Source organism: Hoplias malabaricus, chromosome 8 (assembly GCF_029633855.1).
Source record: "Hoplias malabaricus isolate fHopMal1 chromosome 8, fHopMal1.hap1, whole genome shotgun sequence".
Taxonomy (NCBI): Eukaryota; Metazoa; Chordata; class Actinopteri; order Characiformes; family Erythrinidae; genus Hoplias; species Hoplias malabaricus.
In genome coordinates this window covers 19,469,678-19,493,946 of record NC_089807.1, presented here as the reverse complement: position 1 = coordinate 19,493,946, position 24,269 = coordinate 19,469,678, and the positions used below count along the sequence as shown (strand labels likewise).

The following is a 24,269-nucleotide window of genomic DNA, read 5'->3' as shown; positions in this document are numbered from 1 at the left end:
CATAAATATGATGTATAATCATGATTTTGTTCTGTTAGGGTTTTCGTATGTAGCTGATCTAACACTGATATATTGTAAAATTGTATTTTATGTGCTTTGCAGTATAATCTTGGCCCTTGTGTACTAAATGTGTTTTTATTTCAACAGGTGGTGCTGCAACTTGAGCCAATGAACACTAATTTTACCGTGGCCTGTTCAAGATTAGACAAAAGCTGTTTTAGCCAATGGATAGTAGTTTATTTTGCACAAGTTTAAAGAAGAAATCAGTCCTGTGTACATGAAGTCTCAAATAATTGTTTTGCAAATCTCAGTCTTGAGTTCTGGCTTCTTAAACACTTTTTTTTTTTTTTTTTTTTTTTTTGTATTAAGTGTATTGTAATATTCACAGTTACTCATGATTTTAATACATTGTTAGCCTTCTATAACCCTATTCAACAGTCAAAACCACCACAGGGTTACAGGTATCATTTGGGCAGTGGACCATTTTTCTGTGTCAGGGACACTAAGCTGTGGATGTGTTGCTGTGTGTTGCTTTGGTATTAGATCTTTTGGTATTAGATGCTTTGGTGCTGCTGGAGTATTTAAACAGTGCTGTGTTAAACACACATACCTTGTTTTGTCCATCCTGTAGGTGTAAAAGCAATAACAGTAGCACAGTCTGTGTTAGTCATGCTCTAGTCCTTTAAAAGTTGTCACTGGATGCTACTGAAAGGATAATTATAGTTTAGGGACAATTCTCAGTCCAGCAGTGGCACTTAGATGTATCACTCCTCCATCACATTAATGTTACTGCAGTACTGATAATCCACTACACATAACACCTGCTTTATAGTAGTCCTCTGAGGGTCCAGACCATTGAAGAGGGCTAACAAATTTTGCAGAGCTGCAAATTGAATACAGTTTATAATTATAAAACTATTAAGTGCTTTATGATCAATGAAACTTACAAAATGGACAATGAATATTGAATATTAGATTATCAATTTTAATGTTTTTAGACCACCACAGAACAGGTATGAATTGGCTGGTGGATCATTCTCAGCGCTGCAGTGATACTGACATTGTGGTGGTACGCGTGGATGCTGCTAGAGTTTATAAACCCTGTGTCCACTCACTGTCCACTCTCAGACACACTTCTGCAATCTTCCTTGTAAAGTCAGAGACAGCAGCTCATCTGTTACTGCACAGTTTGTGTTGGCTGTCCTCTAGCCCATCAGTGGACACAGGACATTGTTGACTGGATATTATTGTTTGGTGGACTATTCTCAGTCCAGCAGTGACAGTAAGGGTTCTAAAAACTCCAGCAGCACTGCAGTGTCTGATTCACCCTTACCAGCACCACACACCACTGTGTCAGTGGCACTGCAGAGCTGAAAATGATCCACCACCCAAATCACGCCTGCTCTGTGGGGGTTCTGACCAAGAACAAGGTGAAAAGTGGAAAACGAAGTATACAAAGCAACAAATGGACTACTGTCTGTAATTTTTAAACTACAAAGTGCTCCTACGGTCAGTGGAACTCAGAGGATTGTGTAATTTTTTATACTTTAATTCCTGTCAGGGTAAGCAGAATATGTGCTGTTCTTCCAACTTCCACCTGATAACAGTTTCATAGTTATGGCTGTTGGCTAAAGCAATTGTGTAACATGGCTTACCTCTCTATCTCAGATTAGTACAAAATAGTAAATGGCTGAGAAATTGTGCCATAAATAAGACATTACCAACAGCCAGTGACACAGCACATTATTAGAGAACGGAGAGTCACCGATAAGTAGAGGGCGGGCTCTACCACCAGTAAAATTATTATGCAAAACAAATTATCATGCCCTAGTGTTTAAATCGGGCCAATCTGACCTGACGGATCCCGCTGTTGGACTGAGGTGGGGCCCACTGACATCGTCATATCTACCACGGAGTTTCCTTTTTAAATGGAAAGTCTCGTTCCTCTTCGAGCCAAATTAATGGCAGTGGCCAAACTGGAAACGACAAATGTAAGTAACGCAGACAAAAACGGCTTCCATATTCTGCAGTACTAAGATAATATATATAGCATATACGTACGTGTCGAGTGGGGCCAAGACCCAAATAAATACAAATGTTTACAGAGTTAAATTTAGAGCATTAACTGATGCTCTGGGGTCAAATTACGTAGCAGTAACGCAAATGAAAATGCTTAAAAGTGCAATGCAATCTTCAAAACACAGTCAAAGTGGTAAAAAAAAGTGTAGCAATACAGATATCGCTAATCATTTCTACGCAGCTCTGTCGTTTGTAGACGAGGCGCTCAAGCTGAAGGGCTTGCCGCTTGAAGCCTAGCCCCTCCTCCTGCATTTGACCCCGCCTACTGAGCTGTAGCAGGTCTAAGGCGGTCACGTGACGCAGGACGGGGGTGTAAATGTGAAGTGTGTCCTGAGTTGCAGTACTGAGCCTGCATTCCTCTCATCAAGGGTTTGCTTGAAAGAGAAAAAAAATCATCATAAATAATAACAGAGGCGCGGACGGGAGTACAGCGCGGACCCCCGGACCCCTACAGCACCGAGCAGCGCTTTAAAAACACGGTTTTATTGGAGGACCTCCGAACTGTTCGGATATTGCCTTTCAGGGCGCTCGCTCTTGAAAAGGGCTACACAGATGAGAGGAAAATAAACAGATACGTCGTTTTAAAGAGGCTTTAAACAGGAAAACAAAATGGCTGATGACAGTAAACGATAACAAGGACAAAACCATATCGTCCCCTTTAAGAAGGAGAGCGGTATCTGTCTGTGAAACATCAATATTTTAACGAGTCAGCGTGAAAAAAAAATGCTTGACGTTACGGCGTTCACTATTTTTAACTGAAAGGAATAAACGCGGACAGAAAACGGGGCTATCCGGCGAGGGTAGGTAGGTAGTCGCTGTGACTGAACCATGGCAAGGCTGAACGTCTCGGAAAAACCCTTCACGTTTAACGACTACAGATAGCGAGAGAGAGAGGGGTTTTACGGAGAAGAGCCGGAGCGGAGTTCGATAAAAGAGACCCGTGTGTGTCCTCGGAGCCGTGGGCTTAGGGAAAGCTTCGCGGAAACGTTGGCAGTATGTGCGTGAGAGGCTTCAGGCGTTTGTACTGGAATTGAAATCAGCCCGCGACCGTTGAGCTGGCAGTTTGTTCGTGTTTCAGTAACGGACTTCCTTATTATTACAACCAGGAGAAGAAGAACTGGTGTAGCTGTTTGTTTGTATCTTACAGCTGAGGTAAAAGCTCACCTCTCCCGGGAGCGAGACTATTATTTCTTCGTACCGTGTGCAGCGATCAGCACACAGTAGGCCTGTTATATTGCCGGGGCAAATGTCATATGCCGTGGGCTACGACTAAGTCCAGTGTGATTTGAGGACGGCTTTAGTCCGACGCTGGTGGCTATTTTTCCTCCACCGCTTCCCTCCGGTGAAGACTGGGAGCCGTTTCTGAACTTCTGGTGCGGGTTTAAACTTTGTAAATGATTATGCATGCCTCGTCTGCGTTTATGGACTGCTGTGAAAGCTCGTTTTAGAGAATCGTTTTCTAGACTATGCAGAAGAGTAATATTCGTATGTAATCCTCCTGACTTCCAGCGCTCAGTCAGACCTCGACCGCTGACATTTCAACACGAGACCGGCTCTGAGAGCTCCTTACATTCACTCTCGCCAGAGTGTGATTAAACCGGCCGCTCCTTAATAATAATAATAATAATAATAATAATAATAGTAATTATTCTGTGCGCCTTGTTTATAGGTTCTAGCTGAGTAGTCTATCAGGGTCTTTGTCTCGTGCACTTTTCGTTCTGATCGAACAAACACAAATATCCAGCCAAAAGGCCGGAGGGTTGTTTATTTTTCGGAGGACCGTGGTTTGCTGCGTTTGAGTTGAAGAGTCAATCTCATAAAGCAGCGCCGGTTTGCAATTACACTCTCGTCGCAATCGCCTTGCAACATCAGGATTACTGATTTCTCCCTCTGCTGCGGAATTTGATTGCTGACAAGTTGGCGAAGGGGCGGAAGAGGCGCTCCCTTTGGCATGGTCACGTTCATGGAGGTTCTTCAGCAGCTGCTTCTGCTCCCTGCCTGGACTACCCGAGCAGAGCCCCACGTCTAACTCGAGAAAAAGGAGTTACAGGAATGAGCGAAGGCTTGCTTCCAACTCGAGGCTCGTTTTAAAGTCACTTCTCAGTTTGTTTGTGGATCGGTTGCCGTTCACCCGCAGGTCTGGATGTCTACCCAATCGGCTGAGATGGCTGAGAACTGGAAGAACTGTTTCGAAGAGGAGCTGATCTGTCCGATTTGCTTGCATGTGTTCGTGGAGCCCATTCAGCTGCCCTGCAAGCACAACTTCTGCCGCGGGTGCATCAGCGAGGCGTGGGCCAAAGACACGGGGCTGGTGCGCTGCCCGGAGTGCAACCACGCCTACAACCAGAAGCCCAACCTGGAGAAGAACATTAAACTGACCAACATCGTGGAGAAGTTCAACGCGCTGAACGCCGAGAAGACGCCGGCGGTGCTGCAATGCATCCTGTGCCGGCGGGGACCTCCTCTTCCTGCGCAGAAAGTGTGTCTCCGGTGTAACGCGCCGTGCTGCCAGTCGCACATCCAGACGCACCTGCAGCAGCCCTCACCCAACCCCGGACACCTGCTGGTGGACGCAGAGGATGTGCGCGCCTGGAGCTGCCCGCAGCATGACGAGTACAGACTCTACCACTGCGAGGCCGAGCAGGTGGCCGTGTGCCAGTACTGCTGCTTCTCCAGATGTGCAGCCAGCCATGGGCACGCAGTCTGTGATGTGGAAGTACGACGAAATGACATAAGGGTGAGTAAAACCGACTTTCACAATACTGGGAGAATGGACAAGGGGAAGGTATTGTCAGGGACGCCCTTGGGGCTTTATGAACATATAAGTCTTTGTTTGGCCCTAGATAGTGACACTACTGTACGAACATGACATAAAAATAGTTCCTACTTCCTTACCAGTTAGCTTCCATCAGCACTCCACACACATCCTTGAGGGGAATTCCACAAAGCAGGATATCTCAGTTTAAATGGATAACATGAGCCCAAACTCAATCCTGTCCAATAGAAAAAGTGAGGGACAAGCTCACTGTATATACAATTTTGCGCTTAAGGTATCTGGCTTACAGAGATTGTGTTGTGTGGAATGCTTCCCGATGTTCCCTCTGATTTATAGTGTGTCTCATCCAGGGAAACCACGGTCAAATAGATGCTTCACAGTTTTAAACATGATCTATTCATTCTTTAGGCAGACCAATGTAAACATCGGTGTGTGTGAAGTTTGGTTTAACTTAAATCAAGCTTAAGACAGCAAAATGATAGCTTAACAAAGTAAACCTTTCTGACGGAAACATACATGCACACAGAGAGACTACCAAAGCAAAACCTGAGGATTTCTTTTAAGACTTTATGAAGGCTCTTTACTGAAATTCAACTAGTCCTTATTGCTTCTCTGACTCTTAAAGCCTTTTAAGAGTTAATATCCACATCGATTTTAAAGGCTCAATGCCATGGACATCCAGTTTTCCAGTTTCTTGAAATGAATATTCATGCTGTATGCATAGTTTAAAAAAAAAGATCATTCCTTCCACAGCACTTAGTCTCTATATGGAAACCGAGCTGGAGGCTGACCAGTTGTAGAAGAGGTCATTTTCATATATCAGTCTTAATGGCAAAATGGCACACACAGCTTATTTAATTTAATAAAAGGGATTGAGTGAGAGGTTGTGAAAATGGTGATTATATGGATGAATCACAAGGATTGTTGATGCACAAAATGACAAACATTGTATGTGGACCTCACTGAAGAAACTTTTCTGACCAAAGCTCTGATGAAGCTGACCGAGGAATCAAACTGAACCAGTTTTTTTAAGTAGACTGAACCTACATGCCTTTCTGACTGAAGGAGCCTCTGAGCTCAGCTAAGCAGGAAGTTATCAGATAATATGAGCCTTTTTATCCACACTGATGTAGCTACTGCAACCTAAACACGTTAGCCTGCTTATATATTATGACACTTGACAATGATTTTGGAACAATTACATATCCACAGACCTTTTAAAATGAAATCTAATTATTCAGTGTGGTGCCTCCCAACCACCTGTAAGTTTGAATACGTTTATGTGCAGTTATGTAGCAGGAAATGTAGTAGTTAACATTGCACCTCTGCAAATATTTGGCTTAAATTGAAGCCATACTATATGTACGTCTTTAAGTAAGACTGCATTTTAACGTTTATACTGTTGTTACTTTCGTTGTTCTCTTTAGCTGTTTCTTGCTCTCTTACTCTTCACAAACATAGAATGGTAGTAACCGTCCCAGTGATGTCCCAGTCTGATCTAATTGTACCCGGGGCAGATCTTTTTTTTTTGTAACTGATCGATATTGAATTTAGCATGAAACAATCAGGTGTCGTAAACAGAGAGTAAAACTTGTGGCAGGAAGTTTCTGAAATGTCCACAGTGTGGAAATATTTTTAATTGGAGAAAAAAAACAGTCAGTCAATGGTCCATGTTAGTTTTATTACTGTATGAACCAAGTTGTGGGATTTTACATGTATATAAAATATGTGTGGCATGGTGGGGCAGCAGGCAGTGTAAATCCTGCTCCAGGGATATAAACAAACAAACAAACAACAGTATTAACAGTATTATCTAGGACAATGCAAGTACCAGACAAAGATTTTATGTCAGAAGATACTCCATATTGGGATGGGAGAAAACACTTTATTTGCACTTCCTTATTTACTAGCTTTGCAGGAAATTGGCTAAAAGCCAGATACACTCAGATTTTGTGTTTTAAAACAAAACCAAAAAACCCATAATCCCAAATCAGAATGTTCATGAACTTTTAATGCCGTTAATGATGATTTCTTATTAATTGATATGTTATTAGAATAGCTCTTTTCTGACCAGTTATACCCTTTTAGTCCTCAAAGGTGTTATAGCAGTTTAAACGTTTTTGTACTGTAAAAACTTACTGTTGCAACCCAGAGAGAAGGTGGTATTTATTTTTGACCAAAACATGTTTGTGAATGAATGGGATTTTTGGCAGAATTCAAGAAAGCTTGGCCACATGACAGGAGTTACTACCAATAAAGGCAATGTGGGCAGGACATTGATAGGTCAGCTGGGAGATGTTAGGGAGAAGTTTGATTGGCCAGAAAAAGGAGAGTTCACAAGTTTTAGCTTAAAAAAACGTGCATAATGGCAGCTAATAAATTCTTACTGAACACTCCATAAATTGTTTAACTAGTTACAAACATATTTAGCAGGTTGGTCACATTTTGAACTCTGCTATGACTCTGATATGACCCAGTACCAAAGATATCAAAATTAATGAAATGTGTAAAAGTGGAAGATTTAATCTCTCTCTTTTTAAGAAATGAAGGACTATGTTTCGATCCAGCCAAATGAATATGAGAGAGACGTAGATGATTAAAAAATATAGTAGCTAAGACACCGGAGTGTATGAGGAAGACCACATGGTGATTCTGCAGCTGCCTCCCCAAAGAATAATGAGCCGTTGTGAGGTGAGCTGCTGCCGGACTTGGCAGGGCCAACTCCTGGATGCGTGGAGGAATGCTTTTCAGATGGCCAATGTGTCATGGCTCCTAAGGCGGCCAAGCCTCCGCAAATAGGGGTGGGGTGGGGTTAGAAAGGGGGGGCAAGCTTGCTTTACTCACAGCTGCTGTTGAAAGACACACACATCCCTCTGTTCTTTCTTTCAGTAGTACATTTATATAGAGAGTGACTCAAGCAGTCCCACAGTAGTCTCTGGCCCTCGTGTGGGGGATAGGATGTGATTTTTAGGCTGAGGCAGGAAGGGTGTGACCCCAGTCCCTCTTTGCTCTCCCCCAAACACAAGTGCTTTCTCTCTTCTTGGTAGGGATGACATCATATGAAATCCTCTGGAGGAAGCAGGGTTTGAGTTGCTGAACTATTGCCCTCATGCTATCTGTTTCTCCTTGTTTATCCCTGTTCCCTTTGCACCAAGCTGTGGCAGGAAGAAGGACCGGGTGAGAGTCAGGAAAGATTATTTAAAACCTGTTATGGCCTGTTTTGCTCATATATATTGCTTATAGGTTGATCATTTCAGGAGGAAGTAAATCTTTCAGGTGAAGGCAGTGTTATGTTATGGTGGAAAGCCTGTCCACTGTATACTGAGTATTTCTTTTATTGACTATTTCTTAGTAGAGCCATTTTATATATATATATATATATATTCTTTTTTTTAAATGGGATTTTCAAAACTTAACTGTTTAGTTTTTTCCTGTGGAAAGTTTGGGGAAATTGATTTCCATTTCACAGAATTGTTGATTCTGCCAACAAGACAAGTCCAGACAGTGCTCTACGTGTAGTAGTAGGGCAGAACTGAATGTAGTTTGGTGAGCTTGGAGCTTAAGAATCATAGGTATTTATGATAGGAAAAGCCTTGATGTTGAGTTGTCAGATTTGCCTGAACATGTAACACATTGGCACCTTCTTTTGGGAGTGGGAGGTTCAGTATGTTAATGCTTTAAGCAAAATATAAAACCACAAATGTGTGATGAGCCTGTGTTTTGCTGTCAAGTTTTCTTGATGCCATCAATCTAATTCAGATTCAGTTCCACAGTGAAAGTCTACCAGGATCACAAATGATTGCTGAATACATAAAGTATAGAATGAAGAATATTAAAGTTGTGTTGCTGTGCCCATGGCATGACATGCCATAATGCATAAGGGTTTTTGAAAGAGGACTTAAAATCTGTAATCTTCCCTTTCTGTTTAGGTTAAATTGTTACAATAAGCTATATATTTTTTTTTCTTTTGCTTAGATTCAAAAGGCAAAATAGGTCAAGCTCAGGTAAAGAAGATGCAAAGGAGAAATCAGGTCCTCTCTCTCTCTTTCACACACACACACACCCAGGAAGTCTGAGCATGTAAGCTCATCAGTCATGCAAACTGTGGCCTGTGTGACAGGGATTAAAGTAGACAAAGCTGCTGCTGCAGTGGACACAAATATGTGGGAGCACTTTGGGCTTTTTCATACAGACACTGGTCTGGCTTTAGTTTTTTTCAGATGGCTCACATGCATGCATGTCATACCACCTCAGTTTTAATGCACATTTTCCTTTTTATGTCTCTAATGGAACAGTAGAGATTCTTCATGTTTGTAAATTATTTTATTTAAATGTAAGTAAATTCATGTCCTATATTTTGCAAAGTATTTTGTATTAGTGTCTGGTCAATTTGACTTTTATCGTAGTATCAATTTTCAGTTGATTTTCTTTAGTCTTCTGATATAATGGAATCGATGCCATAGAACAATCTTTACTTTTAGCTTTAGCAGTATTGACAGACAGACAAAATTACTATTATTTCCAACCTTATTGCGCCCTTGGAATAAACATGTAGGGAACTTTATGAAAAATATTTTGGCTTTTTTTAGTCAAGTCTCACAAGGCATATATAAGAGAAATATAATTTTTAATCAAATTTAATTAAAAGAAAAGCTTGCTTATTGATTTATTTATACAAAACCACATGCTGGATTTATTGATGCTACTCAATTTTTTATTAGCAAAATGTTCCCCTACTCAACCTGAATACTCAGGAACTCATGACTTCCTGTTTCACTGAGGTATAATTGAGGTGCCACAGAGGTCAAATCACCTTAGTCATTTATCCCCACGGGAAGGAAGATGGACACACAATGGTGTAAGAGGAATGGCATTACTGAAAGGGCCTATCAACACTGTTAATTTTGGCATTCTTTGACTTATGGAACTGGGTCAGGTTTGGATCTTCCAGTAGGACAGAGACTCAAAACAAAAGTCCAAACCATACAGAAATTTGTTCAATGACCACATAATCAAGCTAGGACCCTGGAGAAGTTCTCTACTGATGAGAGGTCTTGGAATCCTGGAAATTCAGTAAACCACTTTGTGGGCCAGCCTAGAAGAGACATTTTTGCTTATTTACTGATTGACTGACAAACTTTGAAACATCCATGCACATGTACTGACTCTTGCCACAAAGCTAGAAAAACCAAGAAGAAAAGCTAACATTTAAGTTGTCTCAATTGGTCTCTTTTGGGGTTGTCTTTGCTTGAAAAATTATTGCAAAGGGAAATATTGTGACGATATAGAGTGGTATGTATGTGTTTGTCAAACTCAGCTGTCTTGATGCAAAAGCCCCTACTTGTGACTGTATGTAAGATCAACTAAAAGTAATCTCATTTAGCTTGATGCTAACTTAACTATATATTTAACATTCATATTCAGACTCTGCTAATTTAATCTCATTACCCTGGTAGTGAAAATTGTCCTGGAAAAGTAGATGAAGCTGAGACCTGAAAATACAACTTGCTAGTAGAATTAAGCTTTTTTTTTATCTTAAATGGCCCTGCTGTTACAATATGGTGCCAGTGCATCACTCAATGGAAATCTGACTGTCAAGACTATATTCCCAGTGTGGTTAACATGTCCAATACATACAAATATACTGTATTTACCAGACAAAATACTTTTAGATATTATTTTAAAAATGCATAATATTAGGCTGCCATTTTTGTTCTGTCTCTTGTGTAATACACACACACACACACAGTACTAGTGTCACAATATAAAACTAATTTATATGAAGCACCGGAGCTTCTACGGTGTTTCTTATAAGCAAAGTATGTTATTTATTCCCTACATTCCATTTTTTAAATGCCAGAGACACCTGTATGACACATGCTCTTCATGCTATAGATATTTTACGTTGTTATACTCCAGTCTGAATACTGTAAGAAAATATTTAGTAAATGATTATATGTCAATAATTGCCACACAGATTTGTTGATTTTATTATATTATTATTATTATTATTTTATTATTATTATTTATTTACATTAAATTAAAAATATATATGTTAGGTTAATATATATATATATATATATATATTTGATTGAGGTAATTCAAATACATTCTATGGATGGTTATAAGACTTTCTGGGGCTAACATTACATTCATAAGTTATTATACAGTATTAGACAATAGCGGTCTCTGCTGCTACACAGGCAGAAGTATATTATTTTTAAGGTCAGTTGGGTATAATTTGTGATGAAAAACACAGCACAGTCTAAACAGGTTTGTCAGGTTTGTGAAACATTAGTGTAGCAGTTGTCAAAGCATGAGTCATTTTGCATTATTAACGTAAATAGTATCTGATGCTGTTGTATTTAAAGCTAAGATTTGTTTTTTTTTTTTTTTTTTAAATTTTGTACTGCTGTCAAAATTATTTGACTTAATTAACTGAGTATTGAAAAAGAATGTAATATGACATCACATTTTAATATATAAAATCTTTGTATAATTAACATTGCTAGTACATAAAATCTGAATCAATTTGACAGCATTTAATAATTACCAATTATTGTTAGCATCTTTGGGTTTTAGAAAAGTGCTCTATAATAATAAATTATTAGTAATGTTAATAATATTTGGAGAATATTATGATATTCAATTTATAAATACTTCCCTGCACTTAGCATTACTGGTGGAAACTGTTCTGTGGATGGGAACAACTCATGTTTGATGATGTAGCAGGTCTTCCCATTTAGAATCTGCTCTTAAAAGCTTTTGTCAATCGGTGAATACACAGCAGGCATGTCAGAGACTGTAGTCAGTTGAGCTGCTGATCGATGGGATTCTTCCCACAGGCCTGCTGTTTTGAAGAGGAAGATTCAGAAATGCGTTGACCTTTCCTTTAATACTGCACTGGGCTCTGGACATGTGTTTTGAACAGGCAGTCATGGTTACTATTCATTAGAGGAAAGTCAGGAAGTAGTTATTTTATATTTTTCATTTTTAGTAATGTGACGTCTTCTCTCTAGTTATGAATGAGTACAGTATTGAACATACTGTACAAGACTTTTCACTTTGCACAATGGATATGGATCAGACTTCTTGAGAATATACACTTCTTCAGAACATTGCATTGTAATGATGCATGACCTTCTGTCTTTGTTCTGAGTGTACGTGGGTTGTTTTTGAGTCACAAAGTACTTTACTGACAAATTGCAGAAATAAATCAACTCTCTCCATCATTTAACTGTGAAATTCACAGACACCCCTCACACCGCCTCACGGAAACCAGATTATTCTGGTCTGTGCCTGAACTTACATGTACTTCAGCTTTAAAAGCTAAAAAAAAAACTACAAAATGGCTTCAAAAAGCTTTTCATTAGGATTTGTATCACTGCAATTAAAATGCTTATATTTATCATAAAGACAAGCATTTGCTGTTGGTTGTGAAACCCTCTCTAGATGTTACCTTCAGCTTTATGAACAAAAGAAACACACAGAGCATGTCTGCACATCTGTGAGTTTTTGAAATAGGAGGAACTGGCACAGATGGATATACAGTATATGGATGCGCTCCTCTGAACACCAACACTCTCAGTCTATTCTGACTGGAGAAAGAAATTCAGCCTCCTTTCAGAAAAGCACCTCCTTTAACTTCTTCTCTGCCTGGTACCAGGAGAGCAGCAATTTCCTTTAACTTCCCGTCACAATCAGAGCGCATTTGTCATGTTCTTGGACTAGTCCATTGTTGAACTCATGATATACAATTTCCTCTGCTCACTTTAAGGTTGTTGAGTAACCATTGACTAATTCTATGATTCTGATACCGCTGCCTGCACCAGGCTCAGCTCACAAGTGGAAATATGACAGAGGTATCATTAATTTTTCTCAAGAGCCAGAAAGATAAAACCCAGACATTACTTTTAGTTTAGAATATCCTTAGTAATCTATGCTCTAGATATTTGTGTAATGTGTGGATTTCTCAATAAAGTGTATCCTCTGTTTGTGAAACCCACATTATCCTGTGAAGCAACACTATTTGCCAGTATGTGTGGTTTTTCTGATTATTCAATGGCAATTTAATTGAAACATCTTGGGTGGGTTTGTGTGGGGGGTGGTGGGGTTAAATCTAAATCTATAAGACCTGTAAGTAAAAATTAAACTGCAAAAACATTACATTTTAATTCAATACACACACACACACACACACACACGCACATACACGCACAGATATACACAGATTAGCCATAACATTCAATGTTACTTCCATGTTTCTTTACTCTTTATATATTTGCATATGAAGTTCAGGACTATGGCAAAGCATGTATTATTTGGATGGTGGGTCATTCTTAGTGCTGCAGTGACACTGACATGTTGGTAGTGGTCTGTTAGAGTCAGATACAGCAGTGCTGCTGTGAACACACACAGAATAGTAATCATTTATGGACGGTCTATTTTTGGTTGATTAATCTGCACACAACGTGTGTGTGGGCATTAGGAAAAATATTATTGTACAAAAATGTAGGGCGTGTTAATAACTGAACGTATTTTTATATACAGTACATTTAGCTGCAATTCTGGACAATTAGTCTGTTTGTGATGTCAGAATTTCCACTGATGTGCTCCCCAATATGTGTACTTTTAGTATCCACCTGAAAACTTTTTCAAAATATAGCCTTTGCCTTGGTGTTGGAATATTTGCCTTGTTTTTGGTTGGTAGTTGAAAGTATCTCAAAATGAAAATCAGTCATTTAGCCCATCCCCATTCAGAGGCCTCAGGAATGTGTCCTCCCACACTCACATTGCCTGGAAAAGCAGTGACCCTGCAGCTATGACACAGGCACTATAGGGCAGGGCTGGCCGCTCTGCTCAGCCAACATCACAATCTGTCATTGACACTGAAACCAGTGCAAACAAAGGGGGAGATACCAGGGGAATGGAGAGAGTGCAAGGCAGCCAGACTTTTTTTTTTTTAAACCCTCACACCCCCCTCTCTCTCTAACCCTTGCTCCCTCCCTCCCTCTTTCTCCCTGTGTTCATGCTTATTAATGCAAACGCACACGTGCACAAAAGGTTTGTTGTCATGACAGCTGTGTTACCTTTTTCCAGCCAAGGCTTACCTATTGCGCATACTGTATAAACATTTATCAGACTCAATATGAATTGGTTTGTTGTGTAGCATTTTTGTTGGTTTTAGGTACAGTGTTTTTCCCCTCAGCCAAAAAGAGAGAGCGGGGGAATAGAGGGGGATTATAAAAGCCAGGCTTTGACAGGCTTTGATTTGGCTGGGGGATGGGGGATGCTGGGGGTTAGTGCCTTCTTCCGAATCCAATTTAAAACCCGTCCAGACATCTAATAGGGGGCAGAATCAGATGGGCAAATGTGTGTGCGCGCTCAAAAATGGAGGGTGATTCAGATTAATTAGTCTCATTGTTGGCAGCTTTTGTTTCTCTCATTTGCCATAATATGGTTGCTGGAATTGGTTGTCATAGAGATGCTGAGACAGGCAGTGGAAAATTGGAGGTGGTTCTACAAAAGTGACCAAAAAAATGTGTTTATATTGGATCAGTTATGTGGGCCTTTCTCTGGGGGACTGACCCATTGCTTGATGTGTATCTTACTTCCATCTAAGAAACAAATGGCTCTTGCATTGTACGCACCCTTATGTAAAATTATTTGCAGGTATGTATTGTCCATTCTAGATGCCCATGTTATCATACAGTGTGTACTGATTATACCAAATGTGAACAGAAGAATCTCTGTGACCAAGAAATACATTCTTACAGTCTATTAATGTGGGTGACAGGCAAAGTAATGTGATCGTTTTCTCTCTGTTCTGCAGCAAATGCTCATGAAGCAGCAGGATCGTATTGATGATCGAGTGCAAGACATAGAAGAGCAACTGTACAAACTGGAGTCAGACAAACGACAGGTGGAGGTAAAAAGATACACACAAACACAGTTTCTTTCTGTCTCTCCGCGTCACATTAACACCTTATGTCTATTACACTTCTTGTGAATTTATATTTTCAATTGTCATATCAAAGTCTTAATGTATGCTGAATGGAGTATTGAAATATGAAAAAATAGAAATAGAAAAAAATAATATTCAGTACATTTATGAAATATCTCTTAACATGAACTTTTTTTTTATCCTTTCCTATATAATTAGCAGGAGGTTTATGACAAAGGGAACAACCCTCAGTGTGTGCACACACACACACACACACTCATGGATATTATATATTTTCCCTTTTGTGTATATGTTTTAGGCAACTCTGTGGATTTAAAGACATTACATATGCATATATAATTAAATTTTATTTATTTATTTTGCATGAGATATATGTAAAAAAAATATAATGGTAATACAGTAAGCGGTAGTTTGTCTGTGTAGCTATCTGGGTGATAAATAAAAAACAATACTATCCTGACCCAGTGAAAGGACACTTTGAAGCCTCTCGTTGTGTCAGGCTAGTATTATTTGTAGTTATCATTCAGTGCCTGTTTTAGCTAATCAATATTTCATTAAGTTAAATCAAGTGTGCTGCTGATTTGAACAAATCCATGTAATGGCTGTTGAAGAGAATCTGGAATCACCTGTGTTCTTCTAAACCCCTTAAAAATATAAAATACCCTCTTGAACATTGATTTGAATGCATCTGTGTTTATTTGAAAAACATTTATCTTAATTTTGTAGACTTGAATTCAATTGAATGAATATATATTTATTTTGTATTTTAATTATTTATTTATGGCATTTGATAAACTTGAAATTTTGAGATGGTGAAATGAAGTCAGCACTTAAATGACGTTGTAAGCGTGAACAAATAAGGCGCAAGTGTTCAACTGATCAAGGGGTCTTGGAGTAGAACTGGGACACACTTCACCTCCTCCTTTTGTGTCCATCACTGCAGCTTAAAAACCATTTACGCTGTTTAGCCAAGCTCCGCTCAACTTTAGTGTTTTACTGTATGCTCAGACAGAAATGTGTTGAAGATTAAGATTTTATGATAAGCTTATTCATATGTGGAGGTGTTTCTGTGATACACATCTCTTTCACTTTCTGACTGAAAGTCAGCTCCTCAGTCCATAACCCACCCCAACACTGGACACAGACTGTTACTGCCATTCAGATTATTTCACCCCCTAGACTGTGGATTGCTGTCTGGATCAATCAGACCATTATAAAAATGTGAAACATTTAAACTACTTAATTACCAGAATAATATATACTTGATAAATGAACAAGGCATTTAAGTGTAAAGATGCTTGTGTTTAATGTCGTTAATCGTAATAATTACCATTTTTAGCTCCTGCAATGTTCGCAAGTTTTCTTGTGTAAACGATTTGAGTGTCATTTCAGCACCGTGTCTTAAGTTTTGTGGTTTGTTATGAACAAGACATGCTTTTCATGGTAATAAACTGTCCTAAACTGCATGATGTTTGCATTATATATCTACTGCAAGATAAACAGAGCTTTCCTGTGAAACTTCAGTATGTTTTTTAAAAAGACACTGTACAGAAATTACACTCATTTACATGAGAAACGCTCAGATCTTTAATACGTTTCATCTGTGATATTTGTAACATTACTGAACGCAAAGGGCTTCATTGGGAACCCTTCATTTATGTAGAAATAGTTACATTTATGTATAAACATCTGATTATAGCTGTGTGTAACAGAGGTCCAGTCGCTTCATATAAAATTAGTGAGGGGAAAAATGCACTCTAGTGTTGTGGCCGTATAATCCAGAGATTTGGCCTGTTTTGGTGTAAAGTTAAAATTAAACAGACGCTGTTTAGATTAATTGGACAGAAGGTATTTCAGCCTGATTTTTCCAGTTAAACACTGTAATCCAGTTTACTTTTCCTGAGAAGTCAGCTTGTTGACGTCTCTCCTAGAGTCATATTTTTTGCAATTAGAGTTTTTAAGACCTGAATTTATGGGTTTGAATTTTTTTATCTAAATTTTCAGTCTGAATTTTTCAAATCTGAATATTTCACCACCTCTAATTTCAGGTTTATCAAATGACATACAAAAATGATGCAAATGTAATATCCAAGTAAATAAAATTCAATTATATAATATATTATAAGATTAAGATAAATGTATTTAAAATATGCAAAGGTCAGACAAATATAATAAAAATATTCAAAAGTTAGATGCAAATACTTATGTCATTGATTTGGCTTCATACATTTTTCTTTTAATACTAAGCTTATAAAGACGTTTATTGTACAAATAAATTATTTTATACAATTTGAATTCATGGATGGCATGGTGGCGCAGCATGTAGTGTTGAACCCACAACCCCAGATCCCTGGAGCTGTGTGACTGCAAGTCCCACTCTGAGTGACTGTCTGTGAGGAGTGTGGTGTGTTCTCCCTGTGTCTGTGTGGGTTTCCTCCGGGAGGCTGTCTGTGAGGAGTATGGTGTGTTCTCCCTGTGTCTGTGTTGGTTTCCTCCGGGTGCTCCGGTTTCCTCCCACAGTCCAAAAACATACGTTGGAAGGTGGATTGGAGACTCAAAAGTGTCCGTAGGTGTGTGTGTGTGTGTCGTGCTGAGGGGGGCTGGTACCCCCTCCAGGATTTGTTCCCACCTTGCACCCAATGATTCCGACCCTGAACTGGATAAGTGGTTTCAGACAATGAATAAAATAATGAATTTGAATCTGTGCCTTGTAAACATGTGTTTTACTGTGTTTGTGTATAAATATTATGTAGAGTGTAGCCCAAAGACTGAGAGCACATAGAAAATCAGTGATTTCATTTAAAGCTAATGAAATATCCTCTATTCTACACTGTCTCTAGGTCACTGCTCCAACTTAAGCATGTTGTAGACACTGAGTATATTAAAGGCTTTGTGCAAATGGCCTTTTTTTAGTCTTATGTTATTCTCCATTGCTGGTGTTTAGAGACTCTTGGGTGGATCTGATAGACCCAAAAGGCATTTGCAACTTGTGGAGTCCATTCAACATGTATGCATGCTGAATTTCAAGCAAACAAATCTGTATAAATATACAGTAGGTGATGCTTATCTTCCAAAGCAATTTGCCAGTAAATGTGTTGAAAGACCACAGAAGAACATATGATGGTGATATATTTTATTATTATTTTATATTTTTGGCTAGAAGAACAGGCCTGTTTCTGACTTGTTGCTCTTGAGTCATTGCATGGAATAACTCAGAAGCATCAGCTTAATTGTTATGAAATTTATTTATTTATTTTAATTCATTCAATCATTCAAATTCAAGCATACTGCCCAAATAAATTACATTTCATTTTCTCAAATCGAAAAGATACTTACTTTTGCACTATTCTGTGTATATAGTATAAAAGAGCAGTCTTTGTGGCAAGGTCTTATCCTTTGGCTTTTTCCTCAGTCCTCTTATGTTTATTTCTGTTCATTTTAGAAAAAATAAACCTCCCTTTCGGCTTAAGACTTTTAACAAAAAAAGAAAAAAGTTATAATACAAAGTAGTGTTGCATCAAGGAGAAGTCTGGTCAAATTTTGTTGTTCTGTGGGCTTAGGCAAAGCTTTGAACCATCAAAGCTTTGTTCAACTGCCAGCGCAACAAACACTTTTAACTGCTATCAAAAGCACATCATTGTTTGTCATCTTTTTTTTTTTTTTTTGTAGTGCTTTAAATGTAGTGTACTTTACTCATGAAAAATAGTAATTTAATTGCTTTTCCTATCTGGCAAAAAGGAGAGTGATTATGAACACAGGCCTGGTCAGATATTCACTTATTTTCAAAATAAGTATGTTTGGAATGTGTGTGAATAGCGTGGGATTGTGGGTGCTTGTAAAAACATTTTTGGATTATTTAGCCAGCAACAGATTAAGCTGGGTGCTGGCAAAACAACTTCTGACACTTCTTTTTTGTCACGTTTTGGCAGTGCGTATATACGTGTGCTTTGCTTTAACATTCTGTGTGTGTGTGTAGGATAAGGTGGAGCAGCTGAAGGAGGAGGTGCGAGTGCAGTACCAGAAAATGCAGCAGCTCCTAGAGGAGGACTTGGGGAAGACCCTGGAGGTGTTGGAGAAGGCACGCTCCAAATTCTGCCAGGAAAATTCTAGCCAAGTCCTACAGCTCAACGAAAGGCGCCAGGAAGCCAAAAAGCTGCTTAGCTCTGTACAGGTGCTGTTCGACAAGGCTGACGATATCAACTTTATGAAGGTGAGACATCTTTCCTCTGTCTCTCACCCACACCCATCTGCCTTTTATTCCCTTTTTCTCTCTTTCTCTCTCACTCACTCTGCCTTGAGCTGTAAATCTTTCCCGCACACGCCAACGCCCACATGCTCTCATTCGCTTGCATAAATGCACAGTGTGAATGTGGCCATACCTGTGAGAAATACTTCAGCTCAGCGTGTGTTTGTCACAAGATCTGAGCTTCCAGATATTCTTTTTCCATGCTCATGGACAAAGAAACAGCCATGCAACAGCTTGTAGACTATTTATCCTGTAATGCCTCTTCCTGTTCCATTTCTTTTCCAGAACACCAAATCTGTGAAAATACTCATGGATCGGTAAGTCATTCGCTTTATTCTAACTCCAAACTAACAAAAGGCCAGGGGTAATTTTATGGTTGAATGTAATTTGATATTACACAATGTCAGATCATCGCATTCATTTTTTTTTTCTTTTTCACAGATCTCAGACATGTACAGGCAGTGCACTACCTCCTTACAAAGCAGGCCACCTTAACTCCAAAATCTTTCTCTCTGAGATTTCTAAAAAGGAAAAGAGCCTACGGAAAATGCTGGAAGGTACATCATGCCTGAAAATCAGCTTTATAGAAACTGCTTTGATCTTGTACTAGACTTATCCATGCTCCACCTACAATGCATTCTTTCATAGCAACCGTTGCAAGGTTAAAGGATGTTTACAGGAAAAGATCAATTTAATCTATTGAAAAAGTGTAGCATAAAATTAAAAAGGGATATATTAGTATATGCATACAAAAAGTCACGCTGTTAGAGTAATTGATATATACTTATACATATATAAATAAATAAAATGTCCACTTTTTTTCTTTTGCCTTATACAGGTAGGTTATTTTAGATCTGACCTCCTCAGAAATATCAAATGAGTAGCTTTCAGTAAATAGCCATTTTAGTGAAAGATGTTTCTGGCTTTTGAATCAATCTCTTTCTTTCTCTCCTTTCTTTCTTTCTCTCTCTCTCTCTCTCTGTCATAACACCGAGTTGCTTGGTCTTATTGACAATGCTTGAGGCAATGTATTGTTGCACTTCCTGTTTTTGTCATGACGTCTGTACATATGGCAAGTACAATGACAGAAATGTTGAGTCAATTCCTTTGAACTGTGGTCAGCAGCCTTTGTCTTTGCTGCTTTCCTGCTAAGATTAGTTCCAACCTGCATCTAACACACTACCATCTCTTGTTTGAAAACCACATCCCATCTTACAAGTGGACATTTGAAGAAGTCCAAAGAGTTTTAGAGTATAATATTGTGGTTATGTAAAACCTTTTTCCATGTAGTGTTTTACTTATTTGCTGGTGCAAACTGCTATTATTCAGAGTCATTTTTAGCAGGAGGACAATTTATTTGTTGAAAAAGTAAATGGAATGGTGTATAACAGTCTAAATGGCATTGGTACAGACAGTCCTGTATCAGTAAAAGTGTCGATCACCTCCTTCCTTGTAGAAGTATAAGCCAGAAAAACACATCTTGTAAAGGATATATGTGAAGTAGCCAGAGTTATATTACACTAACTTTGCAAAGTGTTTATGTGGAGTTTTTGAGTGATTAAATTAGATTTTGAATTATGTGGTTTCAGTTTCCAGTTTGTATGTCTCATCCATTTAATGGGATAGGAACTTGGTCTTGTAAGACAGAAAAGCTGATCAAGAACATTGCCAAGATGGCCACTTAGTGAACCAGCTTTCTTTCCTAAGTCATCTTAATTTTATCTGGCTTTCTGCCTAACTACTTAAACTAGCAAAGAAATGAGGATTATAAGCAATAGAAAACCATCTTACTGTTTCTTTTCTTTTTTCCCCACCATCGGTACACTCCATATAATTGTGATCCCCTGATGCATTCTGTTTGACCAGCTGTTATATGAAAACTGAGTAATTTGAGGGTGCTGTAACTGTTGTTTTAGAGTTTCACGCAGGGCTCAAGTTTGTTCCTGGAGATTAGGGTTAAATTTAGATTTTTCACAACATATAAAAAAATGTATTTAATGTAAATTCCTTTCCGTTAAAGTTGCATGAAAATGTTGAAAGGTCAGGCCATTTAATACACACAGCATGTGAGAGCATGGATTGGCAAACTCAACTTTATTCTCATTTTGTCTCTATTTTCCTGTGTTCAGCACCATTCTCCACTCCTGCCCACTTCCTCCAGAGCATCCCTGTCTACCCCTGTGGTGTGAGCAACTCGGCACCAGAGAAACGCAAGCACTCGACTGCCTTCCCAGAGAGCAGCAACTTCCTGGACTCTTCCTCTTCCTCCTCTGGATCTGTGAGTAGCAAGCAGCAGTTTCTGGGTCCTGGTTCCAGTTCTAGTGACAGCGCCTCCTCCCAGCCACCCCCAATGGCCCCATGTAGTTCCGCTCAACACATTGTGGGCCTTGGGGGCAGCAGCAGCGCCGCTCCATCTGCACACCATTCTGGCTCAGTCTTTACTCCCTCACACTACCCCAATGCCAGCTCCTCACAGCAGGCCGTCCTGCCGCAGTATGGAGGGCGTAAGATCCTCATGTGCACGGTGGACAACTGCTACTGCTCCAGCGTGCCCTCTGTATCAGGCCACCGTGGCCACACGCCCTATTCACGCTCTGGCTCTTTCCCCTGGACGCAGGAGTACTCCCACCCCTTGCCCTCAGCTCCTTCTATGGCCCAGCCGCTTCAGAGCTTGGCCATGCGCGACTGGATCGATGCCTCTCAGAGCCACAGGCACCCAGAGTTCTATGGGCTGTATAGTCAGTCATCTACCAAACACTACGTCGCCAGTTAACCTTCCGGCAGTGTTCAGGAGCACACTTTTGATTCCTCTGGGCCTCCTCTCTTCTTTCTTTCACCCATTGACTCTTCCTTTCTCTCTCTTCTGTTGATTTTTTTTTCCCCTTCAGATACAAATACAAAACTATGAATGGCATATTTTTTGTCACTTTGTCTTTTAAACAATGCCTGTGGTGTCGCCCTCCCCAACTACATTAGCTTCAATCCCAAAAAGCTTTTAGAAAACACTGGCTGCCTCTGGGCAGAGCTTTTTTTATATTTAAGAAAAAGGGAATCTTTCTTAAGAACTGATGCAATTGTGCTTTTAAAATTACAAACATCTTGGATAATTGCAGATGCTGCTGACCCAAAGCAGATAATGTTAGCCTCTACATGGGGCCAGTTTGGAGAGCTCTTCATGCCCCCTCTTCCCTGTCTTTAGGGTGTCTGGGGAGGAGGAGGAAGCCACTATTCATAAGAAAATAAGTGCATTATTGACATGTTTAACTGATGGGGAACATGAATATTATTAACTTAATTCACAAGGTTTCCAAGCTTCTCGTTAATTTTATTAACAATATTGGTTGGTAAGAGGAAAGCTGTTGCCTATCGAAGAAAAGGGGAGTAAAAAAAAATAAGGGGTGCCATTGTTTTCATAACTCACTTCTGCCACATGTGTGCTGCTGGTTGCTCTAGGCCCATACCACGTGTAATTTATCCCCATGCAGAGGGGTGCTGAGCTGGGATTGACCTCTTAGTTCAATGCCTAAAAGGCAAGATGATTTTTTTTCTGTCATGTTTACAACTACATGTTCATGTTTTTTATGATTTGACAAAAGATGGAGAAAGATTTTGTCTTAATTCTGTTCAGGAAGGAATGCCCTGAAGGAATCGAACAGTGTAGTCTGAAAGTCGGATACTGTTTTAATCCTCAAAGGCTCTTCGATCACCAGAATGCGAGGGCCTTTCAGAGTCTTCTCTGGACTTTTATCTTTCCAGCTACTGCACCTGAAATATTCTCTCCTGGATTATGCTGTTGGGTATGGTTCCTTTATGCATCCAAGCACACGTAAAGCATGTTCAGGAGGATCAGTGGCTGCACTTGCTCTCAAACCACGATTCCACCCTTTTTTTTGCTTTACAACTGTCTGCTCCTCTACAGCCTGTGGGTCTGTGTGGTCCCAGTGTGACACTGATTGTCAGGAACATGCTGAAAAATCTGTTGACTTCCTGTTTGTGATTCTAAGAAGCCTTTCCATGCACCCAGAACTCCAAGAGGCTAAACTGGGTCTGGCTGGGGACATTTTTTCCATGTATTTTATATGAGAGAACAGCATGGACTGCTAAGGTTATGAAATTCGACTCATTGTGCTTCAAAAGAGTATTAAATGTTGGTTGAGAAACAAATGTAATCAGTACAATCTTTTTGTACATATTTTGTGCAGCATAAATTCTGGCCCTAATCTAAAAAAATAAATAAATAAACAGCAATTACTGGAGCCAGATCTGTTTTTTTTTTTCCATGAGTCTGACATCTCTTGTTTGCATACAGATATAACAACACATTTTGAGCACATTCAGTAATAACTGGACTTCTACTGTTTTAGCTTTATTAGATAGCATTTAAGCTCCTTGCAGGTATCTACACATAGCTCTTTTTAGCACAACCAAGCAGTATGATGCAGGGTCTTATTTTTTTTTTTTTTTTTCCCAAACCACAATGCTTAGCTGTACTTTAGACTTGCTGCAATCTTGAGATATCTCCTTGACAACTTGTCCTTGAGCTGAAGCCTTTTGTTTTTCTAGCAAAGCACATCACAGGAATCAACAATGAATATTAGTCATTCTGCTTTACAAGATATGCATATAGATTGCTTAGGATTGAACTTGAAGTTTTAGGTATCTAAATGCATCCTATAAAACCTTGGCAGTAAAGACGTTTTATATGCCACAGAGCATATTAAAAATACACACAAAAGTTAATACAGTAAATGGTGTTAAGAACTTCATTCATTCATTATCTGTAACCCTTATCCAGTTCAGGGTCATGGTGGGTCCAGAGCCTACCTGGAATGGGCGCAAGTCGGGAATACACCCTGGAGAGGGCGCCAGTCCTTCACAGGGCAACACACATCCACCCACCCAGAGCGGGAATCAAACCCACAATCACCAAGTCCCTGGAGCTGTGTGACTGCAACACTACCTGCTGCAAAAACTAGTTGGACATCTCCTGAACATCCCCAGTCAACACATGAATTTAATCAATTCTATCACCACCTGATTTAATAAAATGGAATGAATATCCATCAATTATTTATTTATTGCTGTGAGGAAGGATTGAGTATTGTTAAATTAACACACTGCCACATTAAATCACTGCCTACTGTATTAATTACTTGCTATATCAATATTAGTGTTAAATCTAGTCTTGTTTTATGAGGAAAAAG

The 24,269-nt window shown here is 39.3% G+C and overlaps 1 protein-coding gene across 1 annotated transcript; it reads left to right on the top strand.

The window, feature by feature from the left end:
• Window positions 1-2,375: 2,375 nt before the first annotated feature.
• trim8a (tripartite motif containing 8a) lies at window positions 2,376-23,306 on the top strand. The gene is made up of 6 exons (XM_066679214.1): window positions 2,376-4,816; window positions 14,688-14,783; window positions 18,796-19,029; window positions 19,351-19,382; window positions 19,507-19,622; window positions 21,195-23,306. Exons 1-6 carry the CDS (start codon window positions 4,223-4,225, stop codon window positions 21,836-21,838), a joined length of 1,716 nt encoding a protein of 571 aa, XP_066535311.1. The 5' UTR covers window positions 2,376-4,222; the 3' UTR covers window positions 21,839-23,306.
• The last annotated feature ends 963 nt before the right edge of the window (window positions 23,307-24,269 follow it).

Bases quoted from the DNA above. Each gene is read 5' to 3' on its own strand.
- trim8a (XM_066679214.1), top strand. From the start codon at position 4,223: ATGTCTACCCAATCGGCTGAGATGGCTGAGAACTGGAAGAACTGTTTC. The intron at 4,817-14,687 runs GTGAGTAAAACC...TCTGTTCTGCAG, and splicing joins TACGACGAAATGACATAAGG to CAAATGCTCATGAAGCAGCA. The intron at 19,383-19,506 runs GTAAGTCATTCG...TCTTTTTCACAG, and splicing joins GTGAAAATACTCATGGATCG to ATCTCAGACATGTACAGGCA.